The sequence below is a fragment of the Leptidea sinapis genome, chromosome 13, assembly GCF_905404315.1.
Source record: "Leptidea sinapis chromosome 13, ilLepSina1.1, whole genome shotgun sequence".
NCBI lineage: Eukaryota > Metazoa > Arthropoda > Insecta > Lepidoptera > Pieridae > Leptidea > Leptidea sinapis.
The window spans coordinates 4,306,603-4,326,231 of NC_066277.1; the positions used below are offsets into that span (position 1 = coordinate 4,306,603).

At 37.3% G+C, this 19,629-nt stretch overlaps 1 protein-coding gene and 1 long non-coding RNA gene across 4 annotated transcripts in view; one reads left to right on the forward strand and one right to left on the reverse strand.

The window, feature by feature from the left end:
* LOC126967401 (uncharacterized) overlaps positions 1 to 19,629 on the reverse strand; it is a 557,714-nt gene that overhangs the window by 125,128 nt on the left and 412,957 nt on the right. The window lies entirely within an intron of this gene.
* Positions 1 to 19,629, forward strand: part of LOC126967372 (eukaryotic translation initiation factor 3 subunit A-like) — a 32,411-nt gene that overhangs the window by 2,742 nt on the left and 10,040 nt on the right. For 2 of the 3 annotated variants that reach the window (XR_007729984.1, XM_050811810.1), the window contains exons 4-17: positions 8 to 196; positions 317 to 421; positions 1,853 to 2,061; positions 4,519 to 4,685; positions 6,549 to 6,686; positions 7,609 to 7,813; positions 8,828 to 8,927; positions 11,909 to 12,138; positions 14,959 to 15,151; positions 15,828 to 15,932; positions 16,123 to 16,252; positions 17,340 to 17,542; positions 18,768 to 18,919; positions 19,293 to 19,450. Coding sequence is in view for 2 of the 3 variants with exons in the window: in XM_050811810.1 (XP_050667767.1) it covers positions 8 to 196; positions 317 to 421; positions 1,853 to 2,061; positions 4,519 to 4,685; positions 6,549 to 6,686; positions 7,609 to 7,813; positions 8,828 to 8,927; positions 11,909 to 12,138; positions 14,959 to 15,151; positions 15,828 to 15,932; positions 16,123 to 16,252; positions 17,340 to 17,542; positions 18,768 to 18,919; positions 19,293 to 19,450 (2,284 nt within the window). In the remaining variant the exon portion in view is untranslated. Of the gene's footprint in view, positions 1 to 7; positions 197 to 316; positions 422 to 1,852; positions 2,062 to 4,518; positions 4,686 to 6,548; positions 6,687 to 7,608; positions 7,814 to 8,827; positions 8,928 to 11,908; positions 12,139 to 14,958; positions 15,152 to 15,827; positions 15,933 to 16,122; positions 16,253 to 17,339; positions 17,543 to 18,767; positions 18,920 to 19,292; positions 19,480 to 19,629 lie in introns of those variants that run through there. The other variant, XM_050811811.1, reaches the window with a different exon arrangement.

Here is a 19,629-nt window from a genome sequence, read left to right on the forward strand (position 1 = left end):
GTTACAGGTGAAGTTTCTTTGGGAGTCTTACTGTCAGTGCTTGGAACTACTCCGAACGAATGCTCATGTGGAAACACTGTATCATGACATAGCTCGCATGGCGTTCCAGTTCTGTTTGAAGTATGCTCGGAAAACTGAATTCAGGAAACTATGTGACAAACTGAGGAAGCATCTGGAAGATATACGTAAAGCCAGTGTAAGTTGCTTCGAATAAGTTTTATGTGCAATGTTACTATTTTTCAATGTCTACTTCCATACAGTTGACTGTATTATTTGTGTAAGATACAAAGTAAGTTATGTGTTACTATTATTGCAGGCTCAGACTGGCAATGTAAGCATTTCGAAGCCTGAAACTCAGCAGCTCAATCTGGAGACCCGTCTGTTCCAACTTGACTGTGCCATACAGATGGAGCTTTGGCAGGTGAGTGTTATTAAAAAACAGCCTTTATTTGACCTCACAACAATACTTGAGAGTTGTGGAACAAAGTTCCTTACGGCATGTTGTGGTGAAGAGGTTTTTACCAGTAAAACATCCACAGGTTTTTCTGATGAAGGATTCAGAATAATGAAAATTTGTTTTTCCTCATCTTCTTCTAGTTCTTGTAATGTTATAATTTTCGTGGGCCAGACTAGAATTGTTTGCAAAATTTTACAAACTTGAATTTTTTTTTCTTGCTTGTCAGTTACTGTCTCATGCTGATGAATTTCTTTTTTCTATTACTTGCGCCCATTCTTCTTAGGTCTGATGGTCAGGTTTGATGTTCTATAAGTGACTTTAAATCTGAAGGTGAGGATTTGACAAATGTGTCAATACAGGGCGAATATTTGGCTAAAAAATTATTCATTTTCTCTAAATTCCTTTTTAGTATTAACTACAAGCATTCCTTTTTGCGCTCTTTTTTATCAAATATAGAAAATTATCAGTGCTATAAAATAATCATAATCTAGTCCCAGGCTGTCCTATCACTTAGATATTCAACTGTGGAGTATTAGGATTTACGACAGCCATTTTTCTTATAAAACATTTAAATTTATTTATAGATAATGCCTGAACAGTGGCTGGGACTTTATTATTATAAAAGTGTATACATTTACCCTTAAAGCTATTATGTATCTTATGAAGCCGTCTTGAGTTAGACAAAAGACAATCCCTTATTTCTAGTGTTATGTTAAGACTATAAAACTAGGAAGCAAGAGATTCAGCTAATGGTACACCTACCCACATAATAAAGCATATCTAATATTCTGCATCTGGTGAATACAGTCGAACCTGGATAAGTGAGAAAACTCTATAAGTGAGAGTAATAGCCAGGACCCGTCATTTTAAGCTCCCAAAACCTCTATTAGCGAGAAACAGAAACCTCTGTAAGAAAGAGTCGTGACTTACGTCGTCACTTACGTAGGTCCATGAGGGAAAAATCCTACGTAACCTACGGGACCTACGTAAGTGAGATTGCTGCTTATCTATACCTCTATAAGCGACAGTCGAGCTTTATTTCTTTATATTATTTAGGAGGAACTATAGCTACAATAAAAATACATACATACATAAAAGATACACACGTGCAGTAACAAATGATAAAACAAATTTATTATCTGCTATTATATGACTCATTCTTAACTTTCGTGGAACTTTCTACCATTGTTTTTGTATTGTTTTCTCGCATTCTTTTCGAATGGACACGTGTGCCTGTGTGCCTTACTCAGTTTATAGTTACTCGGGTTAGTGAGAAACCTCTATAAGCTAGAATGAGATTGTGCTCCGTTGAACTCTCGCTTATCCAGGTTTGACTGTATACAGAAAGTTATAACAGCAAATTTTATATTAACTTTTAAAAATTTTACTTAACAGGAAGCCTATAAAGCCATAGAAGACATTCATAATTTAATGAACATGTCTAAGAAGACACCAGTGGCAAAAACAATGGCCAACTATTACGGCAAGTTGGCTCTCGTGTTCTGGAAGGCTGGCCATTGCCTGTTCCATGCTGCTGCATTGTTGAAACTATTCCAACTGTCGAGGGAGATGAAGAAAAATATTACTCAGGAGGAACTTCAAAAGTATGTTCAAATAAATGTTATTAACAATTAATAATTGTACTATAGATAATCTAATATATAAAATTCTTGTGTTGCGGTGTTTGTAGTGAAACGGCTTGACCGATTCTCATGAAATTTTGTGTGCATATTGGGTAGGTCTGAGAATCGGATAACATCTAGTTTTCATCCCCCTAAATGTTAAGGGTGGTCCACCGCAATTTTTTTTTTAATTTTTAGACAAATTATTTATTTTTTTATGATACAACTTTAAAAAATACATACAACTTCAATTTATTTTTCTATCGCGATTTTTATATTATTCTGTTACATCCACAGATCCGCAATAGGGTAATCCTGCAAGATAGCAATGGATTTTTTTATTTATTACTTTATATGGCAATACAACGTTTGCTGGGTCAGGTTAATATTATTCACAATATAATATAGTAATACTTGCTGACCCGACAAATGTTATATCACCATATAGATTAATTAAAAAATATCAATAAATGTTTTTTGGGGTATTAAAAATAGGTTACAACCCATTCTCATACCTCCCAAATATAGATATAATATTTCATAAAAATCTATCAGGCTGTGTCGGATGTTGTCGTAGGAACATTGTCACATGAGAATTTTATATAGTACTAGCTGACCCAGCAAACATTGTATTGCCGATATTAAAATCGCGATACAAAAGTAACTGTTGATCGTAGATGGGTGATAATTTGTTGTTGTATGTATTTTTTAAAGCTGAGACTCATAATAAAACAAAATTAAAAAAAAAAAATGTAAAAAAAGTTAAAAAAAAAATTGGCGTGGACCACCCTTAACATTTAGGGGGATGAAAAATAGATGTTGTCCGATTCTCAGACATACCCAATGGGCCAATATGCACTCAAAATTTCATGAGAATCGGTCAAGCCGTTTCAGAGGAGTTCAAAGTTTAACACCATGACACGAGAATTTTATATATTAGATTATAGATACACTCACAATATAATTTAAATAGGCTATTTCAACCAGTGGTACGCTCCTTTGCACAGGATGCCGGTTATGTTATGGGTACCACAATGGCGCCTATTTCTACTGAGAAGCAGTGTTGTGTAAACATTATGTTTCGATATGAAGGGCGCCATAGCTAGTGAAATTACTGGGCAAACTGGGCAAGTGACGAGCGCAATTGTAGTGCCGCTCAGAATTTTCTGGGTTTTTCAAGAATCCTGAGTGGCGCTGCATTGTTATGGGCAGGGCGTATCAATTACCATCAGATGAACGTCCAGCTCGTCTTGTCCCTTATTTTCATATAAAAATAAAATTCAATTCAACTGCATAAAAACTATTTTGTGAGAACTTAATGTCCACTATGATAATAGATTAAAATCATAATATTAAGTAGGGTAGATGATTTTTATTTTGATTTTATAGAAATACAATGCCACTTTATTTTTCCTCTGAAATAAATCCCATTTTGAACTTTTATAGTTACAAAGTGGTAGGCCTCAGAGGTAGATAAATACTGTAGGTTTGACGCGACAGGCAAAACATAAAAGTTTTGCTTGTGTTAATTAACTCCTGCACATTGATATTTAAAATGGAATTTTATGTAATCAATATTTTTTTATGAACGGAAACAAATACAGCGCATGTATTTAACACATTTACACACTGATTCAACTGATTCCTGCCGCCGAATTCCACCTTCGCACGACACGCCACAAGTTAGGATATCATCCCCACCATCTGGATGTGTGCCGGTCCTCCACAGTGCGGTTTTCAAGGAGCTTTCTTCGACATAATACAAAGCTGTGGAATGAGCTTCCTGGTGCGGTGTTTCCGGGACGATACGACATTCAAAGCGCGTACACCTTCCTTGAACGCCGGCAACGCTCCTGTGATTCCTCTGGTGTCGCAAGAGAATGTGGGTGGCGGTGACCATTTAACACCAGGTGACCCGTACGCTCGTTGACCTCCTTTTTCCATAAAAAAAAAACATTTTGTCATCTATATCTGTATCATATTGTGTCCAATAGACAGTGAAGATAATGAAAGCTAGAACAAAGGCATTTAATCATATTGTAGTCTTATGAAAATTTATTATTTGTATTAATATATTTGGTAGAATTTACCAGGCTCCTTTGCACAGGATGCCGGCTAGGTTATGGGCGCTATCTGCGTTAACGGCGCCTATTTCTGCAGTGAAGCAGTAATGTGTAAACATTACTGTGTTTCGGTCTGAAGGGCGCCGTATCTAGTGAAATTACTGAGCAAACGAGACTTAACATCTTATGTCTCAAGGTGACGAGCGCACTCGTTGTGCCGCTCAGAATTTTTAGGTTTTTCAAGAATCCTGAGTGGCACTACATTGTAATGGGCAGGGCGTATCAATTTCCATCAGCTGAACGTCATGTCACGTCTCGTCCCTTTTTTCATAAAAAAAAAATATTAAGTAATAAACAATTATTATAATTTGTTTAGAATGGCATGTCGTGTCCTGGTAGCAGTCCTGTCTGTACCGTTGCCATCTTTGCATCCCGAGTTTGATCGGTTTGTTGAAACTGATAAGAGTCCAGTCGAGAAGGCGCAGCGACTTGCAGTGTTGCTTGGACTTGCTCAGCCACCCACACGTACTAGTCTGCTGAAAGGTTAGTATACATGCAGCTAGGTATCCACGTAAGAATTTTTTTTCGTTAGGTATCCCGTAAAAAGGGATCTAACAAGTGGGTTAAGTAGGGTAGCCTACTATTTTTTTCCTCCGAAATAAATCCCATTTTGAACTTTTATTAACCATTAAAGTTCAAAATGGGCTTGTTAAAATATATGTTATTAACAATTAGTGATTGTACTATATAGATAATATTTAATTTTATTCATAATATAGTTATACTAGCTGACCGGGCAAATGTTGTCTCTCCATATAAATTATTAAAAAAATAGCAATATTTTTTTTTCGGTTATTAAAAATAGATTAATACCTATTCTCAGACCTACCAAATATACATATTATATTTCATAAAAATGTAGATTGATAAATGTTTATGTGTCATAGCAGAATGGCACTAACATGCTGACACGAGAATTTTATATAATACTAGCTGACCCAGCAAACGTTGTATTGCCGATATTAAAATCGCGATACAAAAGTAACTGTTGATCGTAGATGGATGAAAATTTGAAGTTGTATATATTTTTTAATGCTGACTCATAATATAGGGGGATGAAAAATAGATGTTGTCCGATTCTCAGACCTACCCAATATGCACTCAAAATTTCATGAGAATCGGTCAAGGCATTTCGGAGGAGTTCGGTCCCGCACACCGTGACACGAGAATTTTATATATTAGATTATAGATACACACACACAATATAATTTATAGAATACTTCAATTCAACTGCATAAAATAATTTGGTTGTAACAAAACAATATTTTGTGAGAACTTAATGTCCACTATGATAAAAGTTTAAAATCATTATCATAGTAGGGTAGCCTACTATTTTTTTCCTCTGAAATAAATCCCATTTTGAACTTTTATAGTTATAAAGTGGTAGGCCTCAGAGGTAGATTATTATTGTAGGTTTGACGCGACAGGCAAAACATCAAAGTTTTGTTTGTGTTAATTAACTCCTGCACATTTATATTTAAAATAGAAATCTTTGTTTACCAATGGGAGGTTCATTTACACAGGATGCCGGCTAGATTATGGGTAATACAACGGCGCCTATTTCTGCCGTGAAGCAGTAATGTATTAACGTTACTGTGTTTCGGCATAGGCAAGCTAACAATAATGTGCAGAAGACTTACAATTTTCTTTCATCTTATTTTAAGACAATAAAGTTTATTTTTCCTTTACGTAAAGTAGTTCTTATTTATGTTTTATAAATTGTACAGCTTAAATGAGTTTTCAACTCCTCTGAACATCTAGGGACCTGATTATTATGTCCTATGTAACTTGTTTTTATTGAAAGCGATGAGTAATTTGTATTTAATAAAACACCTGGTTTTATTTTATTATATAAGTTTAATTACATACGTTTTAATAAAAATATCATCATAAAATTCTTACTAAATGCATCTCGCATTGCATTAAAAAAACTAATAACTATCAGTTATTTTAATTATTACTTCAAAATGTTGTAACTTCATGAAAGTAAAAATGTAATTCCTTTGATTGAATGATATAAAAGAAGGCTTAATAGGATAAACATATGAGTGCCATGAAATTACATTTTGAAAGTAAATAAAACAAAGCAATATAAACAAAAATGTCCATCAGAAGAAAACTACTGCTCCAAACTATGTAAAATTTTTTATGGGACCAAATGCCAACTATTTCGAATCAAACTAAAGAAGAATCAAGTAAATTGAATCATAATCTCAGTGTAATCGGTGTACATACAAAAAAACACCTACCGAATTGAGAACTTCCTCCTTTTTTTGAAGTTGGTATTTCTAAACCCACTGTGGTTTGTGCTATAAAATTTTATGATGTGACTGTTTTGTATACTAGATGTGATCCGGCTGAATGTGGTGGCGCTGGCGTCGCCCCAGCTGCAGCAACTGTACTCGTGGCTTGAGGTGCAGTTTGATCCGCTCAACATTTGCCATAACGTGCGGTCTGTAGTCAAGGCCCTTGAGGATGATCCCAGTGAGTATATAGTTTTGTGTTGTATGTATTTGTCCAAAAACGTAAGTTCTTTTGAGGAAAAAAATACAATTTTTCATTTGAAAAATAATTTTCGGAGATAAAAGCAACGATAGATTTTCCCGGTAGATAGACCCGGCACGAGCCAGACGCGATCTGTGCCTACACGGAAATCCTTTCAGGAGCTAGAATGAGGTGCTATCTCTCTTTACAGCATTTGGGGAGTCAACAGATCTTGAAGATGACTTGTGTAGAAGCAAGCATTTGTCAAATTAATTGTCATACTTATTAGATCATCCATTTATAATATTTTTAATTAGCGATTATGATTATTAGTCTTTTAATTGGACATTCTTTATCATTAGTAAAAATTACTTTTTCTCCATTTCTAAGTGTCCGGTTGGCAATAGCTTCCTCCATTCTTCTCCATTCCTGCTTTTATGTAGCTACTCTACCCCAAGTTGTTCCTGCCACTTGTCTTATGTCGTCATCCCATCTATTCTGTGGTCTGCCTCTGTTTTTTTCCATTCCTTGAGTATCCCTGAATGATTTTTTTTAATTTACTCCATTTGTCTGTAACTAGCATTAGAATTAAGCAATGGATTTCGGTAAAGTAATCCCTAATGCTATTAATTTTCAAATAGAAACAGCCAATGATGAATGAGTCCAAAGTCAAACAAAACAGCAGAGGGTTTCTACCATAGTCATTTGTAACTCTTCAACCAAAAGTGGGTCGTGCATCTCACCTTTGATTTTCTAACAGTTTTGTGTGTAGTGTTTTATTTTCATGAAGTAAATCAAATTGGTTAATGGATTAAGTTAATTTAACAGCCTTGTTATGTACACAGAAACATTAAAATTAAACAGAACTTGTTGCATGTTGTAAAAATTACTTATTATGAAAATTTTGTCTGCCTGCTTTCAGACTCTCCATTGAGTCAGTACAGCACTGCTCTCAATGACGTGGCCCTAGTGCGGCTAATCCGGCAGCTGGCGCAGTGCTACGATTGTGTGCAGTTCTCCCGCCTGCTGAGCCTGGCCGCCACTGATGACCTGTTCCACCTGGAGCGTCTTCTGGTCGACTGTGTGCGGCACAACGATATGCAGATACGGGTCGACCACGCTAACAAGTTTGTATAATTTACTATTGTTATATTCTATTCTTTCTACTGTGGCTTCTGTGGAAGACACACCACAGATTTGGATACACATTGGGACACTGCCAGTATCACATTAAAGTAAACGACCAAGCTTTGAGTATGTGTTTCCTAAGTTTAACTGTAATGATTGGTGCTAAGGTTGCATCCAGACACCTTTTTCTACCATCAAATGCTTTTCAGTTTGTAGGGTGTCATTTCACTGAGACTTAGTCCTGGTACAATCAGACTACTTGAATACTTCTCATATCGTGTAAATACGTGACCCAACAACACAGACGCGGTTCTATTCATACCAGTTGACTCAGGCCAATTTATAAAAATTTATATAAAATAATGTCATCTTCGATAAAGTTAAAAAAACATAAACTATTAAATGTGAGCTCTAGCAGGTACTGCTTCCTTCCATATCCCAATAATTCGGGACGAAATTATTTGTACCATTCATTTGAAGTCTTAAGCTGTCTTTTAAGGATTGTTTAGGAAGATAAATGGAAGTGTGTAAACCCAGATTCAAGTGTATTGCTATACTGTCTTGCTTGTACTAGTGAATAAGTGAACTTAGATAGTGAAAAATCTGTGATAAGTGCAGTTGTGGTTCAACTTAAAATTTATATTAGAACTTATATTCTACTACTATTATACTACTATGTTACTATAATATATCTACATAATGATATATTTACATGATATTATCATGTAAAGTTATTCATGGGCAATTATCTGCTACTTGATGTCTACTTCGCTTGAAAACATCCTGGGTTTAATGATTGTAAGCCAATTGGAAGATGGTAAATTTTACCCACTACTGTTGAATATGTCCGCAGATATTCTTAAGATTTTTTCCTTCATCAAAGAAGTTTTTACATATAAATTGGGAGAACTAAAAAACACGCGTCTCCCAGATGAAAGTAACCCATTAGGGTTAACATGTAACCTTTGCGCCACTGATGCTCCAAGAGATATGTAAATATGTTTTTTCCTCAGATGTGTCCACTTTGGTGTGAAGGCTGGTGGTGGGGAGTGGTGTTCGACGGCTGATGAGGCTTGTGGAGGTGCTATCTTGCAAGCTACTCCAGCTGAACAGGTATTACTATCATCCGTAGATCTTCTATATTCTGAACAATATTACTCTTTTCGGACGACGGCAAATGATGGTAATGGAACAAAACTGAAAAAAGTTTGTCTAGCAAGAAGAATGAATTATGAAAGACACTTTTATCTGCTTTTCATCATTCTTTGTATGTGGACAAGGACAAGTAATAATATACAAAGTCTTTGAGAAGATAATACACACCCAGGTTTACGACTCATTAAAAAACTCCTTCCACCCATTTCAACATGGATTCCTCAAAGGGAGATCTACTGTATCCAATCTTATCTTGCTCAGTGAATTTCTGACTGAAGCCATGGACAATGGTAGCCAGGTAGATGTAGTATATACCGATTATAGCAAAGCCTTTGACCGAATAGACCATAAGACACTTATCGAAAATTCAACTTTTCGGTATTGTCGGGGACTTGCATCGGTGGTTTTCATCTTATATTGACAGAAGTTCACAAGCTGTGGTAATCAGTAACTATATCTCGAGCTGGGTAACCATTCCCAGTGGGGTTCCGCAAGGTTCGTTACTTGGTCCTTTATTATTCACCTTCTTTATAAATGATATTTCCACCTGCTTTCATAACACTCGCTTGCTCTGTTTTGCTGATGATATGAAGATATTTAATACCATTGCGACTCTTAGTGATGTTGAGAACCTTCAAGCTGACCTATACCGACTGGACAACTATTGCCAAACCTATAAGCTTGATCTCAATCCCTCCAAATGCTATGTAGTTACTTTTACACGTAAATATAACATTATACCATCGGATTATAAATTAAAAAGTCAAACACAAAAAACACTGTTGTGCGTGATCTTAGAGTTTTATATGACTCTAAACTGTTATTTGATGATCATATTGAACATATAGTCAAGAAAGCTTCAAGCGCCCTGGGATTTGTACAACGCACATGTGCCTCGTTCAAAAACATCAAAACATTTAAAATTCTTTACTGCACAATCGTACGCAGTATACTCGAATATGCTTCCCAGGTGTGGAACCCACAATATAATATAATATATTGACATACTTTTTTTTTTTTACACAATTTATCTTGCCCCAAGGTAAGCATATATAGCCTGTGTTATGGGTTACAAGACAATGATATATTTAATACAATATACTTACTTAAACGTACATAAATTCATATAACCATACATATAAACTTACATAAATACATTTAAACATCCATGACTCGGAAACAAACATCCATATTCATCATATAAATGCTTGCACCTACCGGGATTCGAACCCGGGACCTCTAGCTTAGTAGGTAGGATCGCTAACCACTCGGCTATACAGGTCGTCACATACATTAGACGAATTGAGAAGATACAATTAAAATTTATTAAGTATTTATGTTTTCGACTCAAAATTTCTTTTAAATCAGATAACTATTATAATCTTTGCAAACGATTTCACATACTCCCTCTCTCCATGAGAAGAGAAATAGCAGATATATCTTTCCTCTTGAAAATTACTTTCAATTTAATTGACTGTCCCGAATAGGAAGGTAGGAAGATAAATGGAGTGTGATAAAATTTAATACCCCTGTTAGCCTTTTGCGTTTCAATCCTCTTATACATACAACATTAGTTAAAACCAAATACAGGCAAAATTCCTTCTTGTGGCGAGTGAGTAGTAACTTTAATAAACTCGATAAGCGAGTAGGCCTATTCTGCACAAGCGTAGCATCGGCTAGACACATGTTGAGTAACGAATTCTTTCATTGAATTGTTAGGGCATAAGTATAAGTATGTAATTTATTATATAAGTATATCTATCACTATCGTTGACAGTATTAACTGAAGTGTTCGAAACTATTATAAACTAATATGTCGCTATCCGTGAGGACCTTTAATTGGCTTTTTGTCACTATTAGAATTTATTTAAAACTATTGTATGCTGTTGGTCTTCCTATATGAAATAAATAAATAAATACGCTCGAGTGTGGAACAATACGCAGATTCATATTTAAATTTGCGCTTAAGATATTTTATGTTTAAATATAGTCTCTTTCTGTTAGACAACTGATAAAATCAAGCCAGTATTATTAGTTTAGTGTGCGTGACAAGCTACGTATTACACTCACGATTTGTATGACACTGTTAGTGTGCGTGAATTGCAAGAAATAGACGTTAACTCTAATGTTTGGGAGTGGGAGGTGTATGAAACTGCACAGAAAGTCTGCTAGATTATGGGTACCACAACGGCGCTTATTTCTGCCGTGAAGCAGTAATGAGTAAATATTACTGTGTTTCGGTCTGAAGGGCGCCGTAGCTAGTGAAATTACTGGGCAAATGAGACTTAACATCTTATGTCTCAAGGTGACGAGTGCAATTGAAGTGCCGTTCTGAATTTTTGGGTTTTTCAATAATGCTGAGTGGCACTGCATTGTAATGGCGTATCAATTACCATCAGCTGAACGCTCCTGCCTCCTGCTCGTTTCGTTTCTTATTTTCATACAAAAAAAAACTCATTTTTTTCGACGTTTTCACAGTTGCTGTCATAGTCTGTTTAGACGAATAAATGGACGTAGTTCCTGAAAAACGTTTCAGGCCACAAACACCACATTTTAAGGAATTATTGTTTAAAGCTTAATAAATATTAGTGTATAAGTCATGATGCCTTTCAAAGATTGACAGTTTGTGTCAGTCCGTTAATATAAATCACTTGACCAGTTTTGTGTTTTTAACTCAATTTCGACATCACAAGGAAGTCGAGCGGGCCGGATGCCTATTCTCCAATCGTACTTAGAACGTGTGCCCCTGAGTTGACCCCGGTGCTAAAGCGTTTATTCCGGCACTCTTATTCCAAAGGCGTAGTCCCCGACTCATGCAAGTCGACCCCTGTCCATCCGATCCAAAAAAAAGTAGACAGAGTAGTAAAAAAAATGTGGTTTTTGGATCGTTTTTCTGGAATAACGTCCAAATGTTGTAATGATTTGCTATCGCTTGATAGGTCCGGGAGCAGCTAGTGCTGGCGGCGGAGGTGCTGTCCCGCGCGGTGAACGCGCTGCACCCGTCACTGCGGCGCGGGGAGCGGGCCCGCGCGCGCGCGCTCATGGTGCAGCACTACCACGAGAGCAAGCACGCGGAGCACCACCGCGTGCTGCAGCGGCACAAGATCATCGAGGAGCGCAAGGAGTACATCGAGCGGCTCAACACGGTGCGCGAGGAGCAGGAGATGCGGTCAGTATCTACTCTCATGCTGACATCTATAGAGTGTCATCATCGGGGAGCGTACATTTCATGCCCGTTTCGTCATAGTGACGTATTAATATAAACACAAAAAACGTAGAGATAGTTTCTGAAATATACAAAATAAGTATTTAATGGGATGGAAACACAATGCGTTAGTTATATATTATAACTAATTATTTATCTCTAAATAACATGCATAATTAAATGAAGAGATAGTCATGAAAACCAACAATTCGTTTTTTTCCATCCTGTATGTAGCTTGGCGTCATACGCCTGTCATCGGCATCACATATACGCTCCCTGGTCATCATCATAATGAGCTGATTCGATTGTATACACCTAACAATTATATTCGTAGTAGAAATCACCGTCTGCAAGCTGTACCCGCGTGTCCCACGGTAGCACGCTTTGCGGCGCCCGTGCCGCGAGTCTTGAAATTGTTTAATCACCTCGTAGAAGCCCGCCCTGATTGTGATCTATTTACTAATAGACTTGAGTTGTTGGTGCAGTTGCTGCTCCAACTTTGTGAGTCCTCACATAATAGGGTCTAGTAATAGTATAATGTACTTGATTAATATAATTGGTATTGTTACTGTTTTAATCAAAATAAATAAATATCAGCCTGAAGACATCCACTGCTGGATAAATAAGAATAGCCTTTTATTCAGATAAAAACTAATCCGAATACATGACTCTTATCTAAATACTTAATTGTCTGAGCGCCTCTGTGCAAAAGCCTCCCCTGTTCTTCTGCACTCTTCTTTATTTGCAAATAATCCAGGTTATTCTAGACATTTTCACTATTTCGTCTTCCCATCTTCTAATTTGCCTATCTCTATTTCTCTTGCAACCTCTTGGGTGTACCATATAGTGACAGTTTTGCTCCATTTATCGGGTCCTCTCATCAGGTATTCAGCCCCTTTCCATTTTAGACTCTTTATAGCATAAGCAACATTGGCTACTCTTGTTTTGTCTCTCAAATTTTTATTACTTATTTTGTCAATTCTCTTTTTGCTGGACAAAGGCCTCCCCCAAAGATTTCACGACGATCGGTGCTGCGCTGCCCTTATCCAACGTATTACGGCGATCTTGACCAGATCGTCTGTCAATCTTGTGGGTAGTAAAGTGTTGGTAGGCCACCAACACTTTACTGACCTAACGGCCATCTGTCCGTCGAACTATGTGCCCTGCCCACTGCCACTTCAGTTTCGCAATCCTTTGGACTATGTTGGTAATTGTCGGTTCTCCTACGGATCTCCTCATTTCTGATTCGATCTCGCAGGGAAACTCCGAGCATATATAACTAGAGTATACTAAGGCTCAATTTACACCGCCGCGGAATGGAACGGAATGGAAGCTTCAATTTCGCCTCGTGAAACAAGAATTCCCGAAGTCCAGAGTATGAAAGACGCTTGGCCCCGCACTGTGACAGACCTCTTCTGTTCGCGCCACTTCCTGCGGATTTCACAGACGGCACCGGATAATTCTCGAGAATGCGCGAGGATTCCGCGGAAGATGCGTGACAATTCTTTTGGCTCGTTATTAATTTGTGTTTTATGCAATTGATATAAAGTTAATTATGCTACATACAATTTCGTCGCTTCCGTTCCATTCCGCGGCGGTGTAAATTGAGCCTTAGACTTTGATCAGACTTTACATTTCATACAACTCAGCTGGGTGTAAGCTTAGCATAATCTTTGATTTAGTTTTTATAGTTATTTGACAGCTGAAATTATACTGAGCTTATGCTGAGACAGCCCAATGTAAAAGTCATGTTTGCGTTTTATCACAGTCATAGAAAGGTTAAGTAGGCTATAAAGACGCTCTATAGATCTCAGCCGAGCAATTACACACACATTAGGCGTTATTTCGTAAGGATTCCATGTTGCATTTGGATGAGCGTACATTTGAGTTTTATCCTTAAAAAAATAAATTAGTACTTAAGTGTCGTGTGTGTTGTGTATCTACATCTCTCTGATATTCGTTCAACCTACATGATTGATGATGTACCTAGAAGCGCACAGTTGACGCTCGTCCAGCACGCTTTCGTACGAATAAGATAAGCGCGTCTAGCGAACACTTGACAGAAAGCGCGCTGTTATATGTGTACGCTTCCCATAGAACTCTTAGTTTTCAAATGCGAGTTATTGAAGCGCTTAATGTGTACACCGCAAAACTGAACATTACGTTTCGATCTCATCTTGACACTACGCAATTGCTACACAGTCAGTTTTTGTTTCAATGTTGGATACAGTCCGGCCTCTACAAGCGCATTGTAAATGCGCTTACTTTTATGTAATTAAAAGTGCGCTTGCGTTTTTCAAATAATCTACATCTTCATTGTTATTTTACCTTCGCTGGTCTTAAAAATAATGGAAAATTTTATTTAATGAGACAAAAGTTTATAAATGTTTAAAACCAGATAAAACTTCAAAACCACGTTTGGAAATCGGCCAGTACGAAAGTACATATTTGATTTGACATTAAAAGGGTTGCTTTTTGTTTTAAAATATTGTATGCAAAAATTGTATTCATTTTCGTTGATTGTCGCACGAAATCATTAATATCTGACCGTTTAAGAGTAATATTTTTTTAAGAAGATAGTATTGCATTAGAATGGTTGAACAAGTAGACAGTAAAAGAATAAGCGAGAGCATCGCCACATTATTTGAAGTTAGTAATTAGAATCGAATGGCAGCCTCAAATTTATGATGATGAGGATGGGGTCCTATTGTCAAGTAAACTCCATATAAGCCATTAAAATCACGCTCGCATCACATCAAAATCTTACTATTATTTGGTTGGCAGTCGTCAAGAAGAGCAGCAGCGCGCGGCTGCAGCGGCTGAGGCAAAGCGTCTGGAGGCGGAGCGAGAGGAGAGAGAGAAGAAGAGGCACGCCTCCGAGCTAGCTGCCATGAGGGAGCGGCACCTCAGAGAAAGAATTGCGCACATCTCGCAAACCATGCACGGCAAAAAGGTGTTGCAAAAACTCGATGAAGAGGTAAGAAATAACATATTATAAGTGTGGTTACAGATATTAAAATATGAGTTGGTCATGTTGATGTTGGATGCATAGGAAAGTAGATTTACTTTTGTATGAGTGTGTAAGTTAACATTATATTTACTACCAGGTTACATTATCTATAGACCTCACTGAAACATTATTTATAGTCTTTTGTATACACTCATAAGAACTGTTTTTTGCAATTTTAACAATTAAAATGTATTTACAGTAAATTAGTCACATAATTTTAAAGATTAAAAATGTCAACTTAGTTTAAATTTTTTTGTTATTTTAAAAAGCACAATAACCTGAAATACGACACTCCATCCATTTAATGGGTTGGATAATTGCTGGTATATGGACAGTGTTTCACTAAATGCTTTGCCATTGCGTGGCGTTCTATTCAAAGCGCGGTCGAAACACAACTGAACAAAAACTCGGCCTAATAGACGCATAGGCCGAATTAAGTTTAGACAATCTTTGATCATGATCGTGAGTCTAGTTGTCTATTCATTGCTTGCAATCAATATAATAATATTGTTCCTGATCCACTGATCATGAAGAGACCATATATTCTTATATGATCATGCTATGACACCAATTTATTACTTTTTTTTTATTAGCAATTTAAAGTATATCATATTATAAAAGTTTAATGAAATTCAATTAACAGGACCTTAAGAAGATGGATGCTGAGGCGATTGCTCAGCGAGAGGCTGAAGAACTGATGAAGGAGAGAAGGGAGCTGCAGGCCAGACTCAAGTCACAAGAGAAGAAGGTAGGAATTAGTTATAGACAAGCCAACTACCTATTAACATGGGTGAACTTGGATGGTCAACACCATGCTATTGCCATTACTTGGCAATAAAGATCCTTGGATTTCAAGCTAAGTTAAAATTTATACCCCTATAAAATTTGTTTTATTAATGTCACAATTTGCTAATAAATAAATCTCGTAATGGTGTCAGGTGGACTACTTCGAACGGGCCAAGCGTTTGGAGGAAATACCCTTATTACAGAAGACCTTAGAAGAGAAGCAGGTGCAGGACAAAGCATTCTGGGAACAACAGGAGAAGGAACGCATAGAACAGCTTATCGGTATATAGTATATTTATTATTTTAAGTACATATAATTTTGTAAGGTATACCCAACATACAGTAATTTAAGTTATCCTCATCACAAGAGCTTTTAGCTCAACAGCACTGCTCCTGTAGTTCCTCTGGTGTTGGTGATAATCAGGTGAACAGTTTAATTTCAATAAATAATATTAGTAATAGTACAGTCAGGCTCTGAATGAAAATCCCTCAGTACTATTTTGCCCCAAGGATGGAGCAAGTTGTGAGTACAGTACAATCATGAATGTGCAAGGTAAACCTAATGAGTGAAATGCTGCATATGTTGAAGAGTAAAAGGTAACCTAGAGGCTCTTAGAAGAAATACTGGTGGTTGGCGGAAGCGTGCCAATGTATTCCTGGATGGTTTTCAGCAGGACTTAAATTCCTTACAAACCACAAGAATGAAGCAATTTGCGCAGAATTGGACACTGCAAGTTCTTACTCAGCCAAACCAAGTTCTAAGGGTTGAAATGGTATAATAGTGGGGGTAGTAATTTGGGCGCAATTCGTCTTGTTGAGAAATATAAATGATATGTCAAAATAGTATCTATGTGCGGTAATTTAGGTATGTGTATTATTATTATTATCTGTAAAGAAAGCCTGTTGCGTTTCAAGCTCACGTTTTTCTCAAGTCCCTGGCATATGTTTTGGAATGCGGCTACTCCGCATTGTGTAGAAGTCGAAGTGATTAATATATCGCTTTATATGATTATTGTGTATTAGAAGGCGGAAAACGGGCAGAGACGAGAGAGAACCAGTGGGAGGTTCCTTTGCACAAGATGCCGACTAGATTATGGGTACCACAATGGCGCGGGCGCCTATTTCAGCCGTGAAGCAGAAATGTGTAAGCATTATTGTGTTTCGGTCTGAGGTAGGAGCCGTCGCCGTAGCTAGTGAAATTACTGGGCTAATGAGACTTAACATCTTATGTATCAAGATGACCAGCTCAATTATTGTGACATTCCGAACTTTTGGGTTTTTCACGAATCCTGAGCGGCACTGTATTCTAATGATGTATGTCTGTGTTTGAGACGGACATATGCTCTAGACTTGTATGTTATTTCGACAGAGGCTCGCGAGCGCGATGTGGCCACGGCGGCTCGGCTGGAGCGGATGGAGGAACAGAGGCTGCAGTTCGTGGCGCGGCTGCGGTCGGAGCGGGGCGCTCAGCACACGGAGCGACTGGCTCGCTTCCAGGAGTACCTCGCCGAGCAGAAGGCGCTACGACTGGCGCGGAGGAAGACCGAGAGGATCGAGGAGCGCCGCAAGCAGGTACATACGCAACAACGAGCACACATCATCATCATCCACTGCTGGTCAAAGGCCTCCATGACGCCATGACGATCGGTCCTGCGCTGCCCTCACCCAACCAATTCCGGCGATCTTGACCAGATCGTCTGTCCATCTTGTAGGGGGCCTGCCAACACTATGTCTTCCAATCTGTGGAAGACTTTACTGCCCCAACGACCATCTGTCCGTCGAGCTATGTGCCTTGCCCACTGCCACTTCAGTTTCGCAACAATGAATTTATGGACAATGCGACAACTCCAACGATTTAACTGTTTCATTTTATTGCGCGCTTCCTCATAACTGTGTAAACAACTTTTATCAGACCCGAGGTTCATTAATTATTTATTTTCAGCAGCATATGTTGCCTTTCCTATGCTTCATAAATTTATTTATATCAGTATAAAACGACATTAGATAATAGACATAAAAAACTATAATTTATATTGTATTTTTAATTGGTACTGTATGAGGAAATCCTAATCGGGAAGACATAAATTTGCTCTTTTTTGTATAACAAGTTTGCCGTGAATGTTTTTTAGTCAAAGGCGTCGTTGTTGTCCATAAGCACGAGTTATTTTCATGAAATATTTAAATACAGATCGACTTAGTTTCATATGAGGATCATCTCATCATTCAGGAAGAAGAAAATCTGAGCAGCAAAAGATAGTTTAAATTTAATAAAATTATTTCTAAATTTGAGTACTAAAATTATGTTTCCAGGTATTTTTTCTTCTTTCGGTCAAAATAAGTGAAAGAGAAGAATCTTATGAAGAAATTAGATACATTTAAAAAAAAATCAAAAAGGGAAAATTTCTACGAAAGCCGCATTTTGTAACGTTTATGGACCTAATGCAGTGTCAGTTAAAATAGCACAAAGTTGGTTTAAGCATTTTCAATCCAGATATATTATGTCTAAGATGTACCTGCACTCGCTTTGTCGCCCTTAAGAATTATTCCTTGACAACTAAACAGTTTTGATCGATTTCGAGACAAACTTGAAAGGATTTGATTTAAAAAGTACGCATAGAACCTATATGTCATTTTCGCAAAATGTTCTGAGTAACCCGGGTATAGATTCAGTAAAATCTGCTAAAATGATTTACCTTATATATATTATCTACATAATTAACACATGTACAAGTACGAGATTGCCCAACAGAATCTTCTATGAGTAATTGTTATTCAAATCATATAATTTTTTTTATAGTGGCTTTTGGAGAAGAAACGTGCAGAGGAAGCGGCTGCCGAAGAGGCGCGTCTGCAGCAAGAGGAAGAAGAGCGAAAGGAGAGGGAGGAGAGAGAGAGAAAGAAACAAGAAGAACTGGCCTTACTCCGCGAGAAGAAAGAGAAGGAAGAACGGTTAGTTCTTATATCTCGACACTTATCTAGTATTATATTATATAGCCTTCAATTTCCATCTCACTCTTGCCCCTACAATACACTTTTTTTTGGGTGAATATTAAATCTTAGTAATGATACCTGCAACTAAAATTAGTTCTTCTTTATACGTGCATACTCTTATATCTTTTACTATTTCGATTTCACTTTTGCCCCTACAAATATTTTTTGTGGAAATATTAAATTTTGTTACCCCACCTATCAAAAATCTTTAGTATAAGCATTATTGTTTTTGGACCTGCAATCAACTTCTACTGCATATTTTGTTTCTAAATTTAGGGAACTGATAAAAATACTATATAGAATTCTAATCGAGAAAATATATTGTTACTAGAGAACATCAAGAAATGTTGGCTCGCGTGCAAGCCAAGGCTAGAGCTAAAGAGGAAGAGATAACACGGAAATTAGAGGAGCAAAAGGTGGCAACCTCATCCTCATGGAGAAAGGGAGGGAAGCCAGAAACCGCTGAGAAGAAGGAGCCTTGGAGACCAGGTCAGTAACAGTAAAAATGAGAACTGAATGTGAGGCTAGTCAACCATTTCAGAAAAATAATTGCGAAACATAAAATGTCTGTTAGTGTTTTAATAAACGGGTTTTCCATATTGAATGTGGAACTGAAATGGCAGGAGTAACACAGATAACCCATCACGCAAAATAGGCTCACATAAGAC